At 28.4% G+C, this 16,549-nt stretch overlaps 1 protein-coding gene across 2 annotated transcripts; it reads right to left on the minus strand.

The window, feature by feature from the left end:
• Positions 1-9,396: 9,396 nt before the first annotated feature.
• Positions 9,397-12,597, minus strand: LOC124827946 (uncharacterized). 2 transcript variants are annotated; one of them, XM_088100330.1, is made up of 5 exons: positions 12,195-12,597; positions 12,013-12,112; positions 11,372-11,471; positions 10,606-10,694; positions 9,397-10,076 (listed from the first exon to the last, which is right to left on the minus strand). In XM_088100330.1, the coding sequence occupies exons 1-5, from the start codon at positions 12,376-12,378 to the stop codon at positions 9,752-9,754; spliced, it is 798 nt and encodes a 265-aa protein (XP_087956456.1). In that variant the 5' UTR covers positions 12,379-12,597; the 3' UTR covers positions 9,397-9,751. The 2 variants fall into 2 exon arrangements, with proteins under 2 accessions (XP_087956456.1, XP_087956453.1); XM_088100327.1 differs by having other exon boundaries at positions 9,397-10,082; positions 12,195-12,596.
• Between the last annotated feature and the right edge of the window lie 3,952 nt (positions 12,598-16,549).

Raw genomic sequence — 16,549 nt, forward strand, 5'->3', positions numbered from 1 at the left:
ATACAAATTAAATCATATAAGCTTCCCTTACCTCTGAGCGTGAACGAACGTTCCCAGAGACAGAATACAATTTCACCACTACTGGTTTCCCTACCGTCAACGCTCGACAATTCCAACTACACCAAGTGACAACCCAACACTATCAGAACCACTCATTTTGAGAATGGTGATCAACACAGGAACCCAGAACTGGGTTTGCATGTTTAGGAAACGAACGACTGGGTGAAAAGAAAGACTTACCAGCTCAGCTTCACAAATCGAACGGTTTATCTGGAAGCTCTTGACGCCGAAAGTGCTTCTACGGTGGATGTAGAGAGAAGAGGATGTAGAGAGAAGAGGAAAGAATGAGATTCTTCAGAAATCTGAAAAGAGGGTGCATGCAGAGATGGAGTAGATTTTCTGAAAATGCAAGTTTTGCTTCCCTCGTCAAAACGAACGTCCGCTCATCTGCCGACACCTGCATTCCACTATCTGATTTCCGAATCCTCTTCGCTTGACACCTGGCGTCCGTCATTTGAGTGTCGAGCCTTCCTCTTGACACATGAACTCCACTAAAACGATACGTGCGTGGATTTTACTAGTTCTGACATTTTATATATTTTAAAAAAATTTGAATTTATAAATAAATAGACATAGTTAATAAAAAAAATAACAAACCGTCAAGTTATCCAATACAATTACTATATTAAATAACTTGAGTTATTTAATAAGGTTGAGTTCAATATCCCGGCTATTATGTATGTATTTACATTTGCATTAATATAATAATAAAAACAAAAATACATATTAAAATACATAAAATATTTACATATGCAAATATTTATACAATGACAATTAATATAAAAAGAATATTTCTATTACCTTACAAACATTATTCTTGTATTTGTACCAATATGTGTTTATATACATAATATAGTTATTACAATTCACAACACATACACGAAAAATAATTCATTTTTATTTAAAATTAATATACAATAATCATAATCATATAGATCATACCTGATTTATGAATCAAGATATTCAATAAGCAAAATATGAATTAACACTTTTTCTAAAGAACTTGTATGAATTAACATTTTTTCTAAAAAACTTGTATGAAGCATATCCTATCAGTAATTCATTTAACTAAAACCTTAAATCAATCATATAAAAAAATTTATTGTGAATGATCCAAGCGTGAATCTTAATTTTACATTGGATGAAAATAACAAAATTAAACAAATATATAAAAAATAAAACTCAAACTCATTGCTTTAAAATCATGGATAAAAACAAATATAACAACATAACAATAACAAAAATAATAACAAATTTATAAACTCATTATCTTAAGATTTTGAATTAAAATTCGTGTCAATTCTTAATCAGTAGTATAAAAATTGATGGTTCATCTTGACGACCGACTTATACGATCGTGACATCAACACAATCATTAAAACAATATAAATTCACCACCTTAAAGTTTTGGTGTCAATTTCTTATTTGGACTGGACTTACATCACATTTATGCAATATCTCCTTAATAATATCTCCTAAAATATACTCATCATAATTAATACTCAATTTACGTTATTAAAAACATTTCATTGTAGAGATTAAGTTCTAGTATTATTTTGCTTTAGTGAAAGTATGACAAAAACCAAGCTTATTTTCAACTCTATATTACTTCAGTAGGCAATTTTTTTTTTTGTTTTGGGAAAAAATCTTTCACTTAAACAAAATTAAAGTAAAGAATAAGATTTGAATGTTTGTTTTATGTTTGTTTTGTTTGAAAAAAATATTATAAAATAAACATTAACAACGTAATCAAACTATACTTCAATGATACAAAAGTATTTTAATAATATAACTTTTAAACAATTTAAGTGATTAATCCAAATCATAATTTACTCAATGTTCATCTCAATTTAATCTGAATCATTTAAATTCAATGTTGTAAGGTCTTATAAAAATATAACCAGCAAGTGTACACACGTGGCAGCATAGGATAGGTTGGGCAAAATTAGTAAAGTAAAAATCCACATCTAAGTTGTGCTTCAGAAGAACGTTCCTCATTTTCTTTCAAGCATTCTCTCTTTTCTTCCTTGCCTTGCCACTCTCTCTATTCCAACTCCAAAATCTAACCGTTTGTTTCCCGAATTGAAGCTACCTAGACCTTCAAGACTCCAAGAGCTATGTTTCTATCAATTGATTTTCCGTTTTCTCCAAACGGTAAGAAAACCCCCTTTCTCGGGTGCCCTAGGGTTGTAAACATGCGATTGAATTGTTGCATGCAACCCATTTCGTTTTCTTCCATAATCTAGCTTCTATTTGGTTCTAAGATTCGTTTTCCATTATCAATTGATGATTTATAGGTGATTCTAACATTTTGGGAGTGCAAGCAAGTGGTCTAGGCTTCCTACTTGAGCTTGGTTGTCTACACTAGAGGTAAGGGGAGCTAGTTCTACTCTTGATTTTACTGTGTGGAGTGAATGCATGATAAAATTTGTAGTGGTATGTTGTGGAAGCATGAACTTGGTTCTAGTTAAACTTGAAATGCATGTATGGAAGTGTGTGTTATGTGAATTTGGTGATTGATGGCTATAAACTGTTTGGAATGACTTAGAATGATGGAATTGTGTATGTTGGAACTGTTTTGGCATGAAAATTTTGTGGTAGTGCTGTTAGAAAGGAAATCAAGTGTCTTTAGGGTCAATTTTAGGCCATTTTAGAGGAAGTGAGGTAGTGATTTTGAGCAAATGAGGTCTGCAGCGTTATTGGACTGTTGGAACAGTTTTATCCACTGTATTGTGACTTGTTTAAGTCACTAAATTGGTCAAAATTAGTGCAAAGAGGTAAGATCGGGTTTTGGGTCTCTAAGTTGGAAAAAATTGGTGTTTTAGAGCTAGAAAGGAAGTGTGGTGGTCAAATTTAGAGTTAGGCATTCTTGGTGATCCTAGTTAGTTTAGGTAACTTAGGTAGGTCATGTGTGACTTAGTAGGCATGTTTAAATGGTTAAAAACCAACTCCAAGTTGTAGAATTGAATTTAGACATCTAGGTTGATAAAATTGAAGTTGTAGAACCTAAATCAATGCATAAACACTTTATAATAATGTTAGAAAGGATTAGAATTGTTTAGGTAAGTTTAATTTAGCATGAAAGTTGATTTATGAGTGGTAGAAGTTCACCAAAATGATTAGAATTGGTAAAAGGGAGTTAGAGTTGCTCAATTATGCAGAAAAATCTGCAAAATTTAGCTTCCTCTGCAGACAAAATTTGCTTAGCGCACAGGGGGGGTGCGCTGAGCGAATTATGTGTGGCAGATTGAGTGTTTTTTGTGTTTTTGATGTTTTTGGAGTTCCGGACGTCCGTTTCGGACGTTCTTTAGTTCGTTCTGGGGGGTTTTGACCCTTCCGGAACCATTGGTGAGGGTCTCCAAGCTATTTGAATTACTTAAGTATTGATAATTAAAAGTCCTAAAGAAATTTGTGTTAATAAGTGAGGGTTTTGTGAAAGTATGTAATGTATGAGTTGTTTTATGACATGGTTGATGTTGTATGATGGTGTATGAGTTTGGTATGAGACAATATAGTAAGAATGCACTTGAATGACTATGAAATTTTATGTTTGATGAATCAAAGTGGTTTAGGAGGTACATTATTGATCCAAGAGGAATATCATGTGATTTAAAGTGATCGGATTGAATATGAAATTAAGATCTCTCGGTGGATCAGTTAGTGTATTGAATGAATGTGAGAGGCTTCCATATGGGGGTTTATCCCTAACACTCCAACGGTCTTTCATTCTCACTTAGAGAGGATTGACGCGTGTGGTGGGAGTAGTGGGAGGTCTTAGGGTAGGCGCTATCACTGAAGGTCTATTCCGCGGTAATGGACTAGCCTTGTGTATGGTCGGGTGGAACCCCTCGGCAATGGCTTTGCAAAGCAGTAGGGGCCATTACAAGTGCACAACCCGCCCCAGCTCTACATACATTCTATGTCCGGACGTGTCTAGGAGTCTTAACATTATAGGATGCTTGCTTTAATGAGTTTTGTGAAATAAATATTTATGTTTATAATGACTTACATGTTTATGTGTGTATGGACGTTCTTGGAAATGCTAGATTGAATTGAAATTATTTGTACGTTTGTTTGAGACCTAGCTCACCCTTGCATTGTATGTGTTGCATGTGTTTGTCTTCTCCCTTGCGATGATCATATAATCCTTTGGATCTGAGCAGTAGGTGATGATGTACCATTGGAGCAAGCTTTGGAGGTTGAAGAAGACCCAGCCCCTAGTACTTAGGCCTTCTACTAGCTCTTAGTTGATTAACTTGTTATTTTGAAAAACTCCTAGCTTTTATTTTAAATAGTTCGACACTTTTGGAAAAATTTTTAGGTCTCTTTAAAATTTCAATAGCCTTATATTTTGGAGAACTTTGGAAACTTGTATTCAAGTTTGATTTCGTTTTAATTCTCTCTATCTTTTGGATGAGTGTATACATATTTAAATACTACTATCTCTATCTCTCAACTGCTTTTACATATTATAATAACTGAATCCTATTATATTATATGTGCATATGATATTTTGGGATGTCACAGATGTTGATTCACATTAAATTCATTAACTAATACAAATGAAAATTATAGTAAAATTGTTTAATTAAAAATATTCTAAAACTATAATTTATTAATTATATCTCAAATAGAAATTAATTTCAAACTACTTTACAGTTTCTTAATGAAACATTGCATAGAAATCAAAATTCTGTCATGTTACCTTCATTTTCAAATCATTTATTCTAAGATTCAGTTTTATAAAAAAAAACAATATACAAAATCAAAACTTGGAGCATTATTTTTAAATATAAGAACTTAAAACAAAATATCCAAAATAATATAATTTGAATATGTAATGAAACAAATTAAAATGATTATTTTTCTTAACTGATTTCTATCAATGGATAACAAAAACATAAAAAATAATAATAATTAAAATAATAGAAATTTATTCTATTTAAAAATCTAACTAGAGAACCGGGACATGTGAAACATGACTCGATTTTATATATATATATATATATATATATATATATATATATATATATATTTATTGTTTAATATATAATCAAAGTAATTATATTTTTAAAAGATTTATTGACTTTTCATTATTTACTATAAGTATTTTCAGCAAGTAATGAAACATTCCTAATATAATTACTTTTTGTAATTTTTGAGTGTGAAAATTACAAACTAAATGTTTATGGTATAGAGGAAATGGGATAAAACCACCACATAGTTTTGTTATTAGTTATGATAAAACAACATCATTTTAATCTTATTTAATTTCTTTTCGCTCTCTATTAAAATTAACATATGTTAAACTGTGTAAAAATTTAAAAAAAAAAAATCATTATTGGAAGTTATTTCCGAGTAAGCTTCTGACTCAAATTAAAACTACAACAAAAATACAAATGCAAAAATAGAGACACATATTAGAGAAATAGTAAGAAAAGAGCAGAGCTTTACGTAGATTTAAAAAAAAAAACATTGAAAGAGAGAAAATATTATATAATTAAATTATAAAGGTATGGAATATGTGTTTATATAGACGTAATTAAGTTTTAAATCTCAATAAATTTAAGTATTTTTAATTAATTTTCTATTAGATTGTTTTTTTTTGTTTTTGGTTAAAGTTTTTAGTTTTTTAATTGAGTCCATGTTATTTGAGTTTTCTTTAGGTGAATGATATTTTAGTTACATATGTACACGTATTAAAAAATGTGAATTTTTATAATTAATATAAAATGATATTATAGTTAAATGTATAACAATAATTTTTATTGTATTATTTAAAAATGTATTAGATAAATACGAACTTTTATAATTAATATAAAATAATATTATAGTTAATATTACTATATAAAGATGTATTGGATAAGGAAATTGTTATATTCTTCTACCTCTTTCATGTCATCACTTATCCTTATCAATGAGACTCTGATAAATCTTCATTGTGACATAAAAACCTTGGCCTTATTTTTTTTATATTATATTTATATAAATTATTATATAATTTAAACTAGTTTTAATATATTTTATATATTTAACCCTCTTAATATATTTATTAAAGATTCGCATTGCATGAGACCATCCATGTTATATAACATAATTTTAATGAGAGCAATAAAAATCATTTATATTTAATATTAACCATGTAACCTACATTTATTAATATTTAAAGATAATTAAATAAGATAATGCAATAAAATAATGATACGATTTACTTTTATTAACATTTAAAGATAATTAAGTAAGATGATGCAAAAATATAACAATAAGTCACTTAATTAAACAAAAATTAAATGTTAATTAAAAAATAATCATAGTACTTAATATATAGACAAAAACATTAACATAAATTCAATTAAAAAATCATCAAATTTATCATAAAGTCAAACACAATCAAACTTTAATATCATATACAATATAATATATTTAACTATGTTAATATTATTTATAAATTGTTTTAAAGTATATTTATAGTGTACATTGTATTATTAACACGTGCATTTATTTTAAATATTTACAACTATATGTTATAAAATCTGACATGTAAGTTATAGTAAATGAGTCATATTTTGATTCATGACCGAAAGTTTGTGTAATATATTCAACATATTATAACTGAAATTATTATGATATATTTTTTCGCTACAAGACATAAAATATTATTATGATAGTAAGAGTTATGACATCAATCCACATGTGATAATAGATCAACTTTATCTGTTACAAAAAATTAAGACACTTAACATATGGGGGAATAAATGGGATAATTTACATAGTTTTAAAATTCCACATTATCTATTTCATTGCACTTTTTTTTTCCTTTTTTGAAAAGTTCTTAAAATATTATTACTTATCCTCTCCATTTAACAATATTTACTTAAGTATTTAACTAAATAGATATAAGTAAAAATCAAATAATTATACTTGCTTATAATAAATTAATATATAATTAATAACTGCATGTGGCAATCTTCACATCATAATTGAAAAAAGAGGGCAAGATGTGAACTAAACTCCAAATAATTGAATTGAAAATAAAACCTTCATTGTTTTATATATAAAAAATAAACTTCATAGTTATTGTAAAATATTTGGCGTAGAGTAATGAAATGGAATGTGTGATTGAGAAAAGTTGACAGCGATGAGAGAGCAAAATTTCAAAACCAAATCCTATTGAAAAATCCAAATTAATATTATCTTTTTAAAATACTTATTATCATTATCAACACAAACACTATACATATTATATTATATAAGCTAGTAGAAACATGTGTCTCCTTTTTCTTATTATAAATAATTAATTTAATTTTTTAAAATATTAATTTAAATAAATAATGATAAATTGGTAAAATAATTATTTTAATTTAAAAACTGGTTAAATTTAAATAAATTATCTCTTAAAAAAATTAAAAATGATAAAATGATTATTTTAATTTGAGAAAACGATCACTTAAGGGTAAAATTAGAAAAATTTGTGTATACAAGATAATTCTTTATTAAGGTATAGAAGTAAAATAGAGAATTAAATTATAAGGATATATTTTTTACCAAATATTATTGTCAATGGAATATTTTTTTTATTAGATATATTTTTCAAAATCAATTTCATTTACATAAAACATATATACGTATATTTTCTTAAAAAAATTTATGCCTATATATTCAAATCAATGTAATATATATTTTAAAAATATATAAATCAAATAATTTTATTACCTTGTTGTTTTTAGTTTTTAACAAATTTTAGCATGAATAGTCGTATGAAATCGCAATTTTAAGAATTGGAATAATAAAATATAATTTTTATATAAATTTGTTAATGGTGTAATATGTATTAAAAGTTATATGAGTGTATTTTTATTTGTTATTCTATATATATTTATCTGCTAATCAATATACACATTATGACAGAAAAAGTGATTTATGATTAGATTAGTGTTATTTATGATTGGAAATAGGTTTGATTGTGTGAAGTATTGGTAAAGACAAAAGGATAAAAATGGTGAAGAAGATTAAGTTGGTTGTCTTTTTCCATAGTTGACAACATCAGAGGTCTACTTGATTTACAAGTTACAACTAACTACCCATAACATCCAAAAACATGCATTTTTTTTTTCTTCCTTTTCTTATTATTTATGAAAGATGAACTATTCTTTCAACAGATAAAACATTAGTTCAACAGATTTAATGGTCTTCTAAAATTCTCTATCATGTTTTACACTTAAAAAATTTTTTTTTTTAATCTTTATAACATTACTTTTAATATCTTTCATCTTCGTTTAAACAATAGAGACTAAAAGCTATTAAAAATTACATATATTTTTAATGATAACTTTCCAACTCCATAATCCCAACTAAGCTTTATGAGTCACCTCTCTACCCATAGGACTTAAAATCCTATCCATTTCTAATTATTAATTATTACAAAAGAGTAAAATTCAATTAGTATTAAATGTCACTAGTATACGTTGTTTTCATTTTGCATTTGAGACACATTTATTTACTTATATATGTTGTAGTAGACTAATTTTAAAATATTATTGATCCAATACTCTAATAGATTAAGTTCAATTAATTTAACTGATTTATTTATAAAATATTTTTCTCATAAAAATTGAGATACTAAATTTTTCAAGGGTAAAAAATATTTTTTTAATTAAATTCATTCAAAAGTATTTTTTTTTTAATGAAATATGGTATCTTAAACATTATTGTGTTATTTACTTATCAGTGGTTCTTTGAAATAAAAGTATTTAAAATCAAACCTACTTTGGATCTGTGTGACTTTGGTTAAGAAAAATCCCTAACAGGAAAAGACATTCTTTTTATCTGAAAAGCTAAAATATTATATTATTTTTGTCACGGATATTCCTTTGTTCACGTTAACTTATGCTTTGTCTCTCTATCTTAATGTTGGTCTTTAAAATTCCATATGAATAATAGATATTTAAAGTTGCTCAAGGAATATATTTATTGCTTCAAATAGACTACATAAAATAAAATGAATATGGCAAAGGGCAATTTATTTTATCTCTCTCCTTGCTCATATTTTATTATTTCTCTATATTCCAAAGAAACACCTAAACAAGTTCCAGGTTCATATATAAAACTACAACATTAAAGTAGAAAATAACAGTGAAAAGTCAACCTCACTTGCTATCAATATGGTGTAATATTTTTATTGTGCAAATGTTTGATACCTTCTTTTTGGTATAAATAATAGTAACTAGTTCCACTGTGATTCAATCAAATTGATTACTTTAAGCTGTTTTCAAGGTGTTCTTCACATTCATCACAAAAAAAATCAATTTTTGTGACTAAAATTGCATGAAACCTTAATGAAAAAACAAAAAACTGCTAATTAAATTCAAATACTATCTCCTCTTCACATCATGAGTACTAATGGGTCTAAATTTAATTACCATCCAAGAGAGGAAGGATGCATGATCCTATCTATTATATTTAAGGATCAAATTAACCCATCTAGTCATTGATGTTTCTAAATTCTAACCTTCACAAGTAACTGAAAATATGCAAGATCAACATCTAGCTGCCATCTCTCGGTCAATACCGGCAATACAATTTCAGACGCACATAATTCCTTAGGAACCAAAATTTTTACATCTCAGTTTTCGTCTGGCTTGGCTTGGCTTGGCTAGTGTCATTGGTATTCTGGACACATTTCTTCCAAATATTAACCCATATGTCTCCATGTAAGTCTCCGAGAATAGGGCCTTCTCCTGCCAAAGCATACAATACTTTTAATCTTTCTAAAACTACCCACCAAACATCTGGGAATAGTTGATGGCCAAATCCTGCTTTTAGTTGTAGTTCTTCTCACAACTGCCAGTGGAGTGTAAGAGAACAACTCTCCCACAAAGCCAGCAAATTTGTTCTTTACAACACGCTCTTCTACTTCTTCGGTGTCATGCTTCTCATTATCCGTGGCTTCATCATCAGAACCAATCTCGTCACTATCACTCTTTCTTTTGTCTTGATAGCTATCCACTGGGGAAGACCTGCACCTAGCGTATAACCAGTTTGTGTGAGGACTTTGTTTCAGAACACTTTTTTTTTTTTAAGTGGAAACGTCAAATAGTAGGAAATGAATTTATTCGGATATGTTTTGTTGAGCAGGTGTTTATTTATAAAATACTCTTTTATTTCAAGATGTACAATATGGATTAAACTGATTCAGTGTCCGACAGATGCATCTGCATATTACTTAATTGCTTCAGATGAAAAATAAGTAATTTGCAGACTGTGATAAGATGACGCTAAATGACAGCGTAACACATTCAAATACTCTTTGTCTATTAATGACTAAGTGGTTAACATAATGAGCTAACATGTTTAAACTCACATATTTCATTAAGTCATAAATAAAGGTTTACAAGGAACAGTTAATCCCATTAACTAATGATGACAACTTGACGTTTTCATGACCAAACTACAGCACAGGCCAAGGACTTAAACAAGTGAAAACTATGCAGGGAACACAGCTCAATATATGTAGAGTAAACAGGATACTGCTGGAAGAGTTTTTACCTCCTCTGCGGTTTCAAATAGACAATTCTTTTCTTCAACCGCTTTCTTTGGACACAGCAATTGTTTGAAACATGGCGGATGAAACGAAGCTATGCAAACCACAATAAAAAGAGAAAAACACATATTATGAGCGACAAAATTCTCCCCTACTATAGCAGTTATCATAAGAGAGAAGCAATCCTCGCAATGACACAATGCTTAATTCTTCTTAACTTTGACACCTGATAAGATAATAGAACAAGAACAAACTACAAAATAAATCGGGCTTCAAATATCCTTTTTCCCAATTACCGGTTGAAGAAAGCAACCACGAAATGCTACTGAAACCATAAAATGTGAGAAAAGAAAACTCCAAATACCAAATATGATCAAGCACCAAGTTGTTGAGACTCAATATTTAATATATATAATAGTAATTACAATCAAATCTTTGTTTTTCCTAAACATTGATTACAAACTAACTACTAACTCAACAGTTTTTGCACAATTAAATAAATAAATAAATAAAATACATGTAATTAGCCATACACTGTACAATGAACTTCCATCTGTAACTCTTTCCCCGGCAAATGTTAATTTTCTCTTAACATCAATGCAAGAAACAATTACAGGCCCATATAACTGACGGATTATCTAGAAAACTCCAAAACGAATAGAAAAGAAAAGGATCACAGAAGCACATAGTATCACTTCGAAAAATATTTCACTAAACAATGAAGGTTTCAATCAAAAGATGACATTAAATAAATCTTAGAAAGAAACTAACCTGGTCACCATCCTTGATCCCATAGTTTCGAAGATAATCATTCTCGGTAACTAGCTTCTGTCCATCATAGCATAAGCAAAACTGCCCCCAAACATGCGCCCTTCACAACCCAACATAATATATCAATTTAAATTATTCCTAAGTCAGTATAAATTTCAAACTTACCACATCTTGTCAGTCCATTAAATAAATATAATCATACAACAAGTATATTTCACAAAAATTATTACAATCTTCCCACACCGACTTTCAAGCAAAAGAATTATATCACTTTAAACATAATCATTATAAAACAAACAAAATTGTCACTGTATATACTATTTATCCTTCTCTGTGATATTTGTTGTCTATCTAAGAAATCTCTTTTAGAATGTAATATTTTTGAAAGAGTTTTCTGTGTCATGCAAAGGAGATGTTCTAAAACGAATTGGAAATTTAAGCAAAACCTAATGAGAGTAATTTAGTCATAAATGTATCGTTCACAGGGCACTTTCCGTGTGTGATTTGATGGTAATGAAAGAGTAATAATCCATTTTTCTCCATAAAAAAAAAAGCAAATATACAATGAATATTAAAACCGGTAGTGAAATTCGAAAGCATTTGTAATTAGCGTGAATCCAATTCGAAATGGAAGTGAGTACCATGAAATTTTGGCGGGACCCTTGAGAGGCGCGTGGGAGAAGAGAGCCTCGACTGCGTCTTTGAGTTCGGCAACAGTGGCGGTCTTGGAAACCTGAATATCTGCTAAAGGCGAAGAAAGTCTGAGCAGTGTGTGAAGAGATGGGAATGATAAAAAAAAAAAAAGGTAAGGGGGGTTGCGTACGGAAGGAGGAGCCATCGAGCTTGAGGACGGAGAGTCGGAGGGGTTGGGAGGGAAGGCGGTGGTAGAAGAGGCTTTTTCTGGCGAAGATGGCGTGGATGAGTGGGAGAGGGGAGGAGGAGGCGGAGGAGGAGCGGGAAGGGGTGGTGGGATTGGGCAGCATGAGGGTGGTTTGGTGGTGGGACATGGCGGAGGGGTTAGAGTGAGAGGAAGCGTGGGAAGGAGTTTATAGAAGGGAGAGGGAGAGATTCTTGGAGGAGTGTGACACGCATTGAGGAAATGGATTGAGTTAGGGTTTGGGTTTTGGGACTGTGCTTGCTGCTGCTTCTGTCGGGGAGATTCTGATTCTTCTTCCACTCAGAAAACAGAGAAAAAAAGAGTAGCTTTTTTGTATTCCGGAAGAGTGGGAGAGAGAGGATGGAGAAAAGAAAACCGTTACCTGCGACCGCAACGGTCTATTTTGATGGGCTTGGGCTTTCCTTTGGCGTGTTGATGGGCTTGCTTTTGGAGTAGAAGTAGCATGGGCTTTTTCTTCCTCCACTCCCTTATTTTCTTCTTTGAAGCTTGAAGCTTGGAAAAGAAGAGAAGAAGTTGAAGGGGTCAATGGAAGACAAATAACAAAATCAGGGAACATCCTCTTCTACTTACTAACTCAATAAAGAATATAAAGAAAGAATTCGATTGTTTCCGTAATGTTTTAAACATTGAAAAAGAAAAAAAAAATATTCATTGTAATTAGAAAAAAGCTTGAATAAATATTCTCCTCTTCTTCTCAAGTTTTAAAAATAAATTATAAAGTCAAAATCACATACTGATAAAGAAAACAAAAACAAACAAAATGTGGAAAAACATTTTAAAATAATCCAAATATTACAAAAATTATCTAGAAACATAGTCCATAAAGTGGTGAGTTAAAGAATCAACTTTCTATTGCTCGTGTTTCCGCTTCTGATTTTTTAAGCTTTATTTTCAATAAGTGGATCTTATGATAAAAAATAAAAAATTATTATTATTATTATTATTATTATTAAAATTGAAAATATTATTAAATTTATTAATAGCGTATTCAAAAAAATTAATTGTAAAATAAATTATTTTTACAATTTTAATACAGGTAATGTTTTATTGGAGATGGATTAATTGGATTAAAAAAATAATAACAAACCTAAAAGATAAAATAATAAAATAATGTATATTGGTAAGAGTAAAAGTGATAAAATATTGTGTATATGAAAAAACAGTTACTAAATTTGGTTAAAAAAACAAATCCTTTATCATAAATATATGCAATGTTATTTATAGAAGAGACTGTGTTCATTGAAAATAGAGTATTATCCATGTTATAAAACTCTATCTTATGATTACGAAATATTATTATAATATTTAAATAACGATGATTTTATTATTATATGGTTTTAAATATGTAAGAAAAAATTAATATTAAAATAATAATATAAATTTTCAATGTTAAGAGAAAAACTGAAAGAAAGAAGTTTTGATAATTGTATTTATTAATTTTTTTTCTCACTGTTCTTCATTTTTATTTTCTTTCACATTTAAAAGAATTTATATTATTAAAATTTTAAAATAATTTAGAAAAATTATTCAATCTATTGAAAAATAGAGTTTTATTTGAAAAAAATATATTTTAAAATAAAGAAAACATATATTTAATTATTATTCTTTTTATATTTTGTTATTTATTTTAATTACTGAAACGTTTGTATTTTTGTTATTATTATTGATACTTATCTTATTAAGTGAGTAAAATCTTATTTTATTTTCTTTATATTTATTTGTTATATTTCTTTTATTTAGTGAGTTGTTTTTTTAATTTTATTTTTTCTCTGTTATTTATATTTATTTGCATTTTTACTTTAGTGAGGTATTCTCAACTTTACTTATTTATTTATTTATTAGTCTTTATTTTTTATATTTATTTTATAATCTAAATACTAATTTGGTTTCTATTTTCGTAAAGTTTATTCAATTTAGTCATAATATATATTTTTTTTAATTTGGTCTCAATTTTTTTCAATTTTATTCAATTTGATTCAATTTGATCCTTTTAACTAATGTTATTTAAATAATTAACAAACAATGAACAATATTTGTTACGTGTTAGTTCTTGATTTTTTGTTTTTTTTTTTAAATTTTTAAGAGGTGAATGTACACAATAAAGGTGAATGTGGTTACTGATTTTCTCAATAGGAAAATGATACAAGTATTTAGTATGATGATTAAGGAGTTGGAGTTGATTGAACAATTCAAATATCTCAATTTGGGGGTAAAAATGTATATTGATCACATTAGTTGTTGTCAATTGGTTATAACCAATGATTCCGTAGATATGATCAAGGTAAAACAATTGTTGGATTATAATTCGAAGAAGACCAAAAAATTGTCAAGTATTGACCAAGCTAAGGATTTTAATATTGGAACTGATCGTGTATTGAGGTTCAAAGGAAGGGTGTGTGTACAAAGGAAAATGACTTGAAGCTATGATTATTGATGAATGGCACAAAAGAAATATAGTCTACACCCTGACATGACTAAGATGTACTAGGATCTAAAGGAATCATTTTTTTATTCAAGTATGAAGAATGATGTAGCTTAGTACATAACAACCTATTTGACTTATCAAAAAGCTAAGGTAGTACATAAGAGACCTATAGGCTTGTTACAACAATTGGATGTACCTAAATAGAAAGAGGAAAGCATTGTCATGGATTTTGGGAAATAGGTTAAGGATGAGTTTTGCCTATCTTCTTCAAACGGATGGTCCATCTGAAAGAACAATCCAAACACTAGAAGATTTATTAAGAACTTTTGTGCTAGACTACCTAGGCACTTGGGATGAGGTGTTGCCTCTATCGAAGTTTACCTATAAAAATACCATCATGTCATCATTGAAATGGCTACCAATAAAGTCTTGTACACAAAAAACTGCATATCCTATATGTTGGTATCAAAATGGAGAATCAATGATGGAGGGACCATAGTTTTTATAACAAACCAACGAGAAGTTTAAGCTGATACAAGAGAAAATGAGAGCCACATAGAGTAGTCAAAAGTCATACACAGATAAGAAGAGGAGACCCTTAGAGTTTGAGGCTGAAGATTATGTGTTTTTGAAAGTAACCCTTACCATTAGGATGGGAAGAGTTATTCGGTCTAAGAAGTTGAATCCTAAGTTTATTGGATCATACCAAATTCTTAGGACGATTGGTCTAGTTGCTTGTGAAATTGCTTTATCTCGACAGTTGGCAAACTTTCATAGTGTTTTCATGTATCTCAGTTGAAGAAGTACACCCATGACCCCGATTATGTTTTGGAAGTGGATGATGTACAAGTCAAAGAGAAATTATCGTTTGAGACTAGACTAGTCAAAATTGAGGATCATCAATCGAAACAACATAGAGGTAAGGAGATCAAAATGGTGAAAGTGTTATGGGATATTCTATCTGACAACACTACCTGGAAGTTAGAAGAAGATACGAAGAAGATACACCTTTTTCTTTTTCTTGACTTATAAATTTTGATGACGATTTTTTTTAGGAGAGATGTGAAATACCATTATAATATTTAAATAGTGAATGACGATTTTACTATTATATGTTTTTGAATGTATAGAAAAAAAATAACATTAAAATAATAATATAAATTCTCTGTATAATGTTAAGAGGAGAAATGAAACAAAGGAGTTTTGGTGATTGCATCCATCAATCTTTCTTCCTCATATTTCTCCATTTCCATTTTCTTTCTCATTTCTTAAAAAAAAAAACTCTATTGATCAAGATATTAAAGTAGTTTATAGAAATTATTTAATCTATTGAAAAATAAGATTTCACTTTAACAAGTTGTTTTAAGATAAGGGAATCATATATCAAATTATTATTTGTTTTTATGTTTTTCATTTATATTTTTATTATTGGTTTTAATTAGTGAAATGTCCTTAACATTTATTTTGTTATTATCATTGATACTTATTTTATTAAGTGAGTGTTTATAACCTCACTTTTTATATTTATATTTATATTTATATTTATTTGTTATATTTCTTGTATTTAATTAGGTATTAACCTTATTTTTTATTTGTATTTGTTGTTTATAATTATTTTATTTAGTGCTGTGGTTATAACCTCATTTTTTTGTTGTTTATATTTATTTGCATTTTAACTTTATTTAGTGAAGATTTCTTAACCTATTTTTTTAATTTATATATTTGTATTTATGATTTATATTTATTTTATTTAGTGAAATGTTTATAACCTCAATTTATTTACATTTATTTGCATACTTACTTTATTGAGGAAGTGTTCTTAATCTTGCTTTTTCATTTATTCATCTTTATTATT

The sequence above is a fragment of the Vigna umbellata genome, chromosome 1, assembly GCF_029865625.1.
Source record: "Vigna umbellata cultivar VRB3 chromosome 1, Vumbellata_1.0, whole genome shotgun sequence".
Taxonomy (NCBI): Eukaryota; Viridiplantae; Streptophyta; class Magnoliopsida; order Fabales; family Fabaceae; genus Vigna; species Vigna umbellata.

Bases quoted from the DNA above. Each gene is read 5' to 3' on its own strand.
- LOC124827946 (XM_088100327.1), bottom strand. From the start codon at position 12,378: ATGTCCCACCACCAAACCACCCTCATGCTGCCCAATCCCACCACCCCT. The intron at 12,113-12,194 runs GTACGCAACCCC...CGCCTTTAGCAG, and splicing joins GCTCGATGGCTCCTCCTTCC to ATATTCAGGTTTCCAAGACC. The intron at 10,695-11,371 runs GTTAGTTTCTTT...TGGTTTGCATAG, and splicing joins GGATCAAGGATGGTGACCAG to CTTCGTTTCATCCGCCATGT.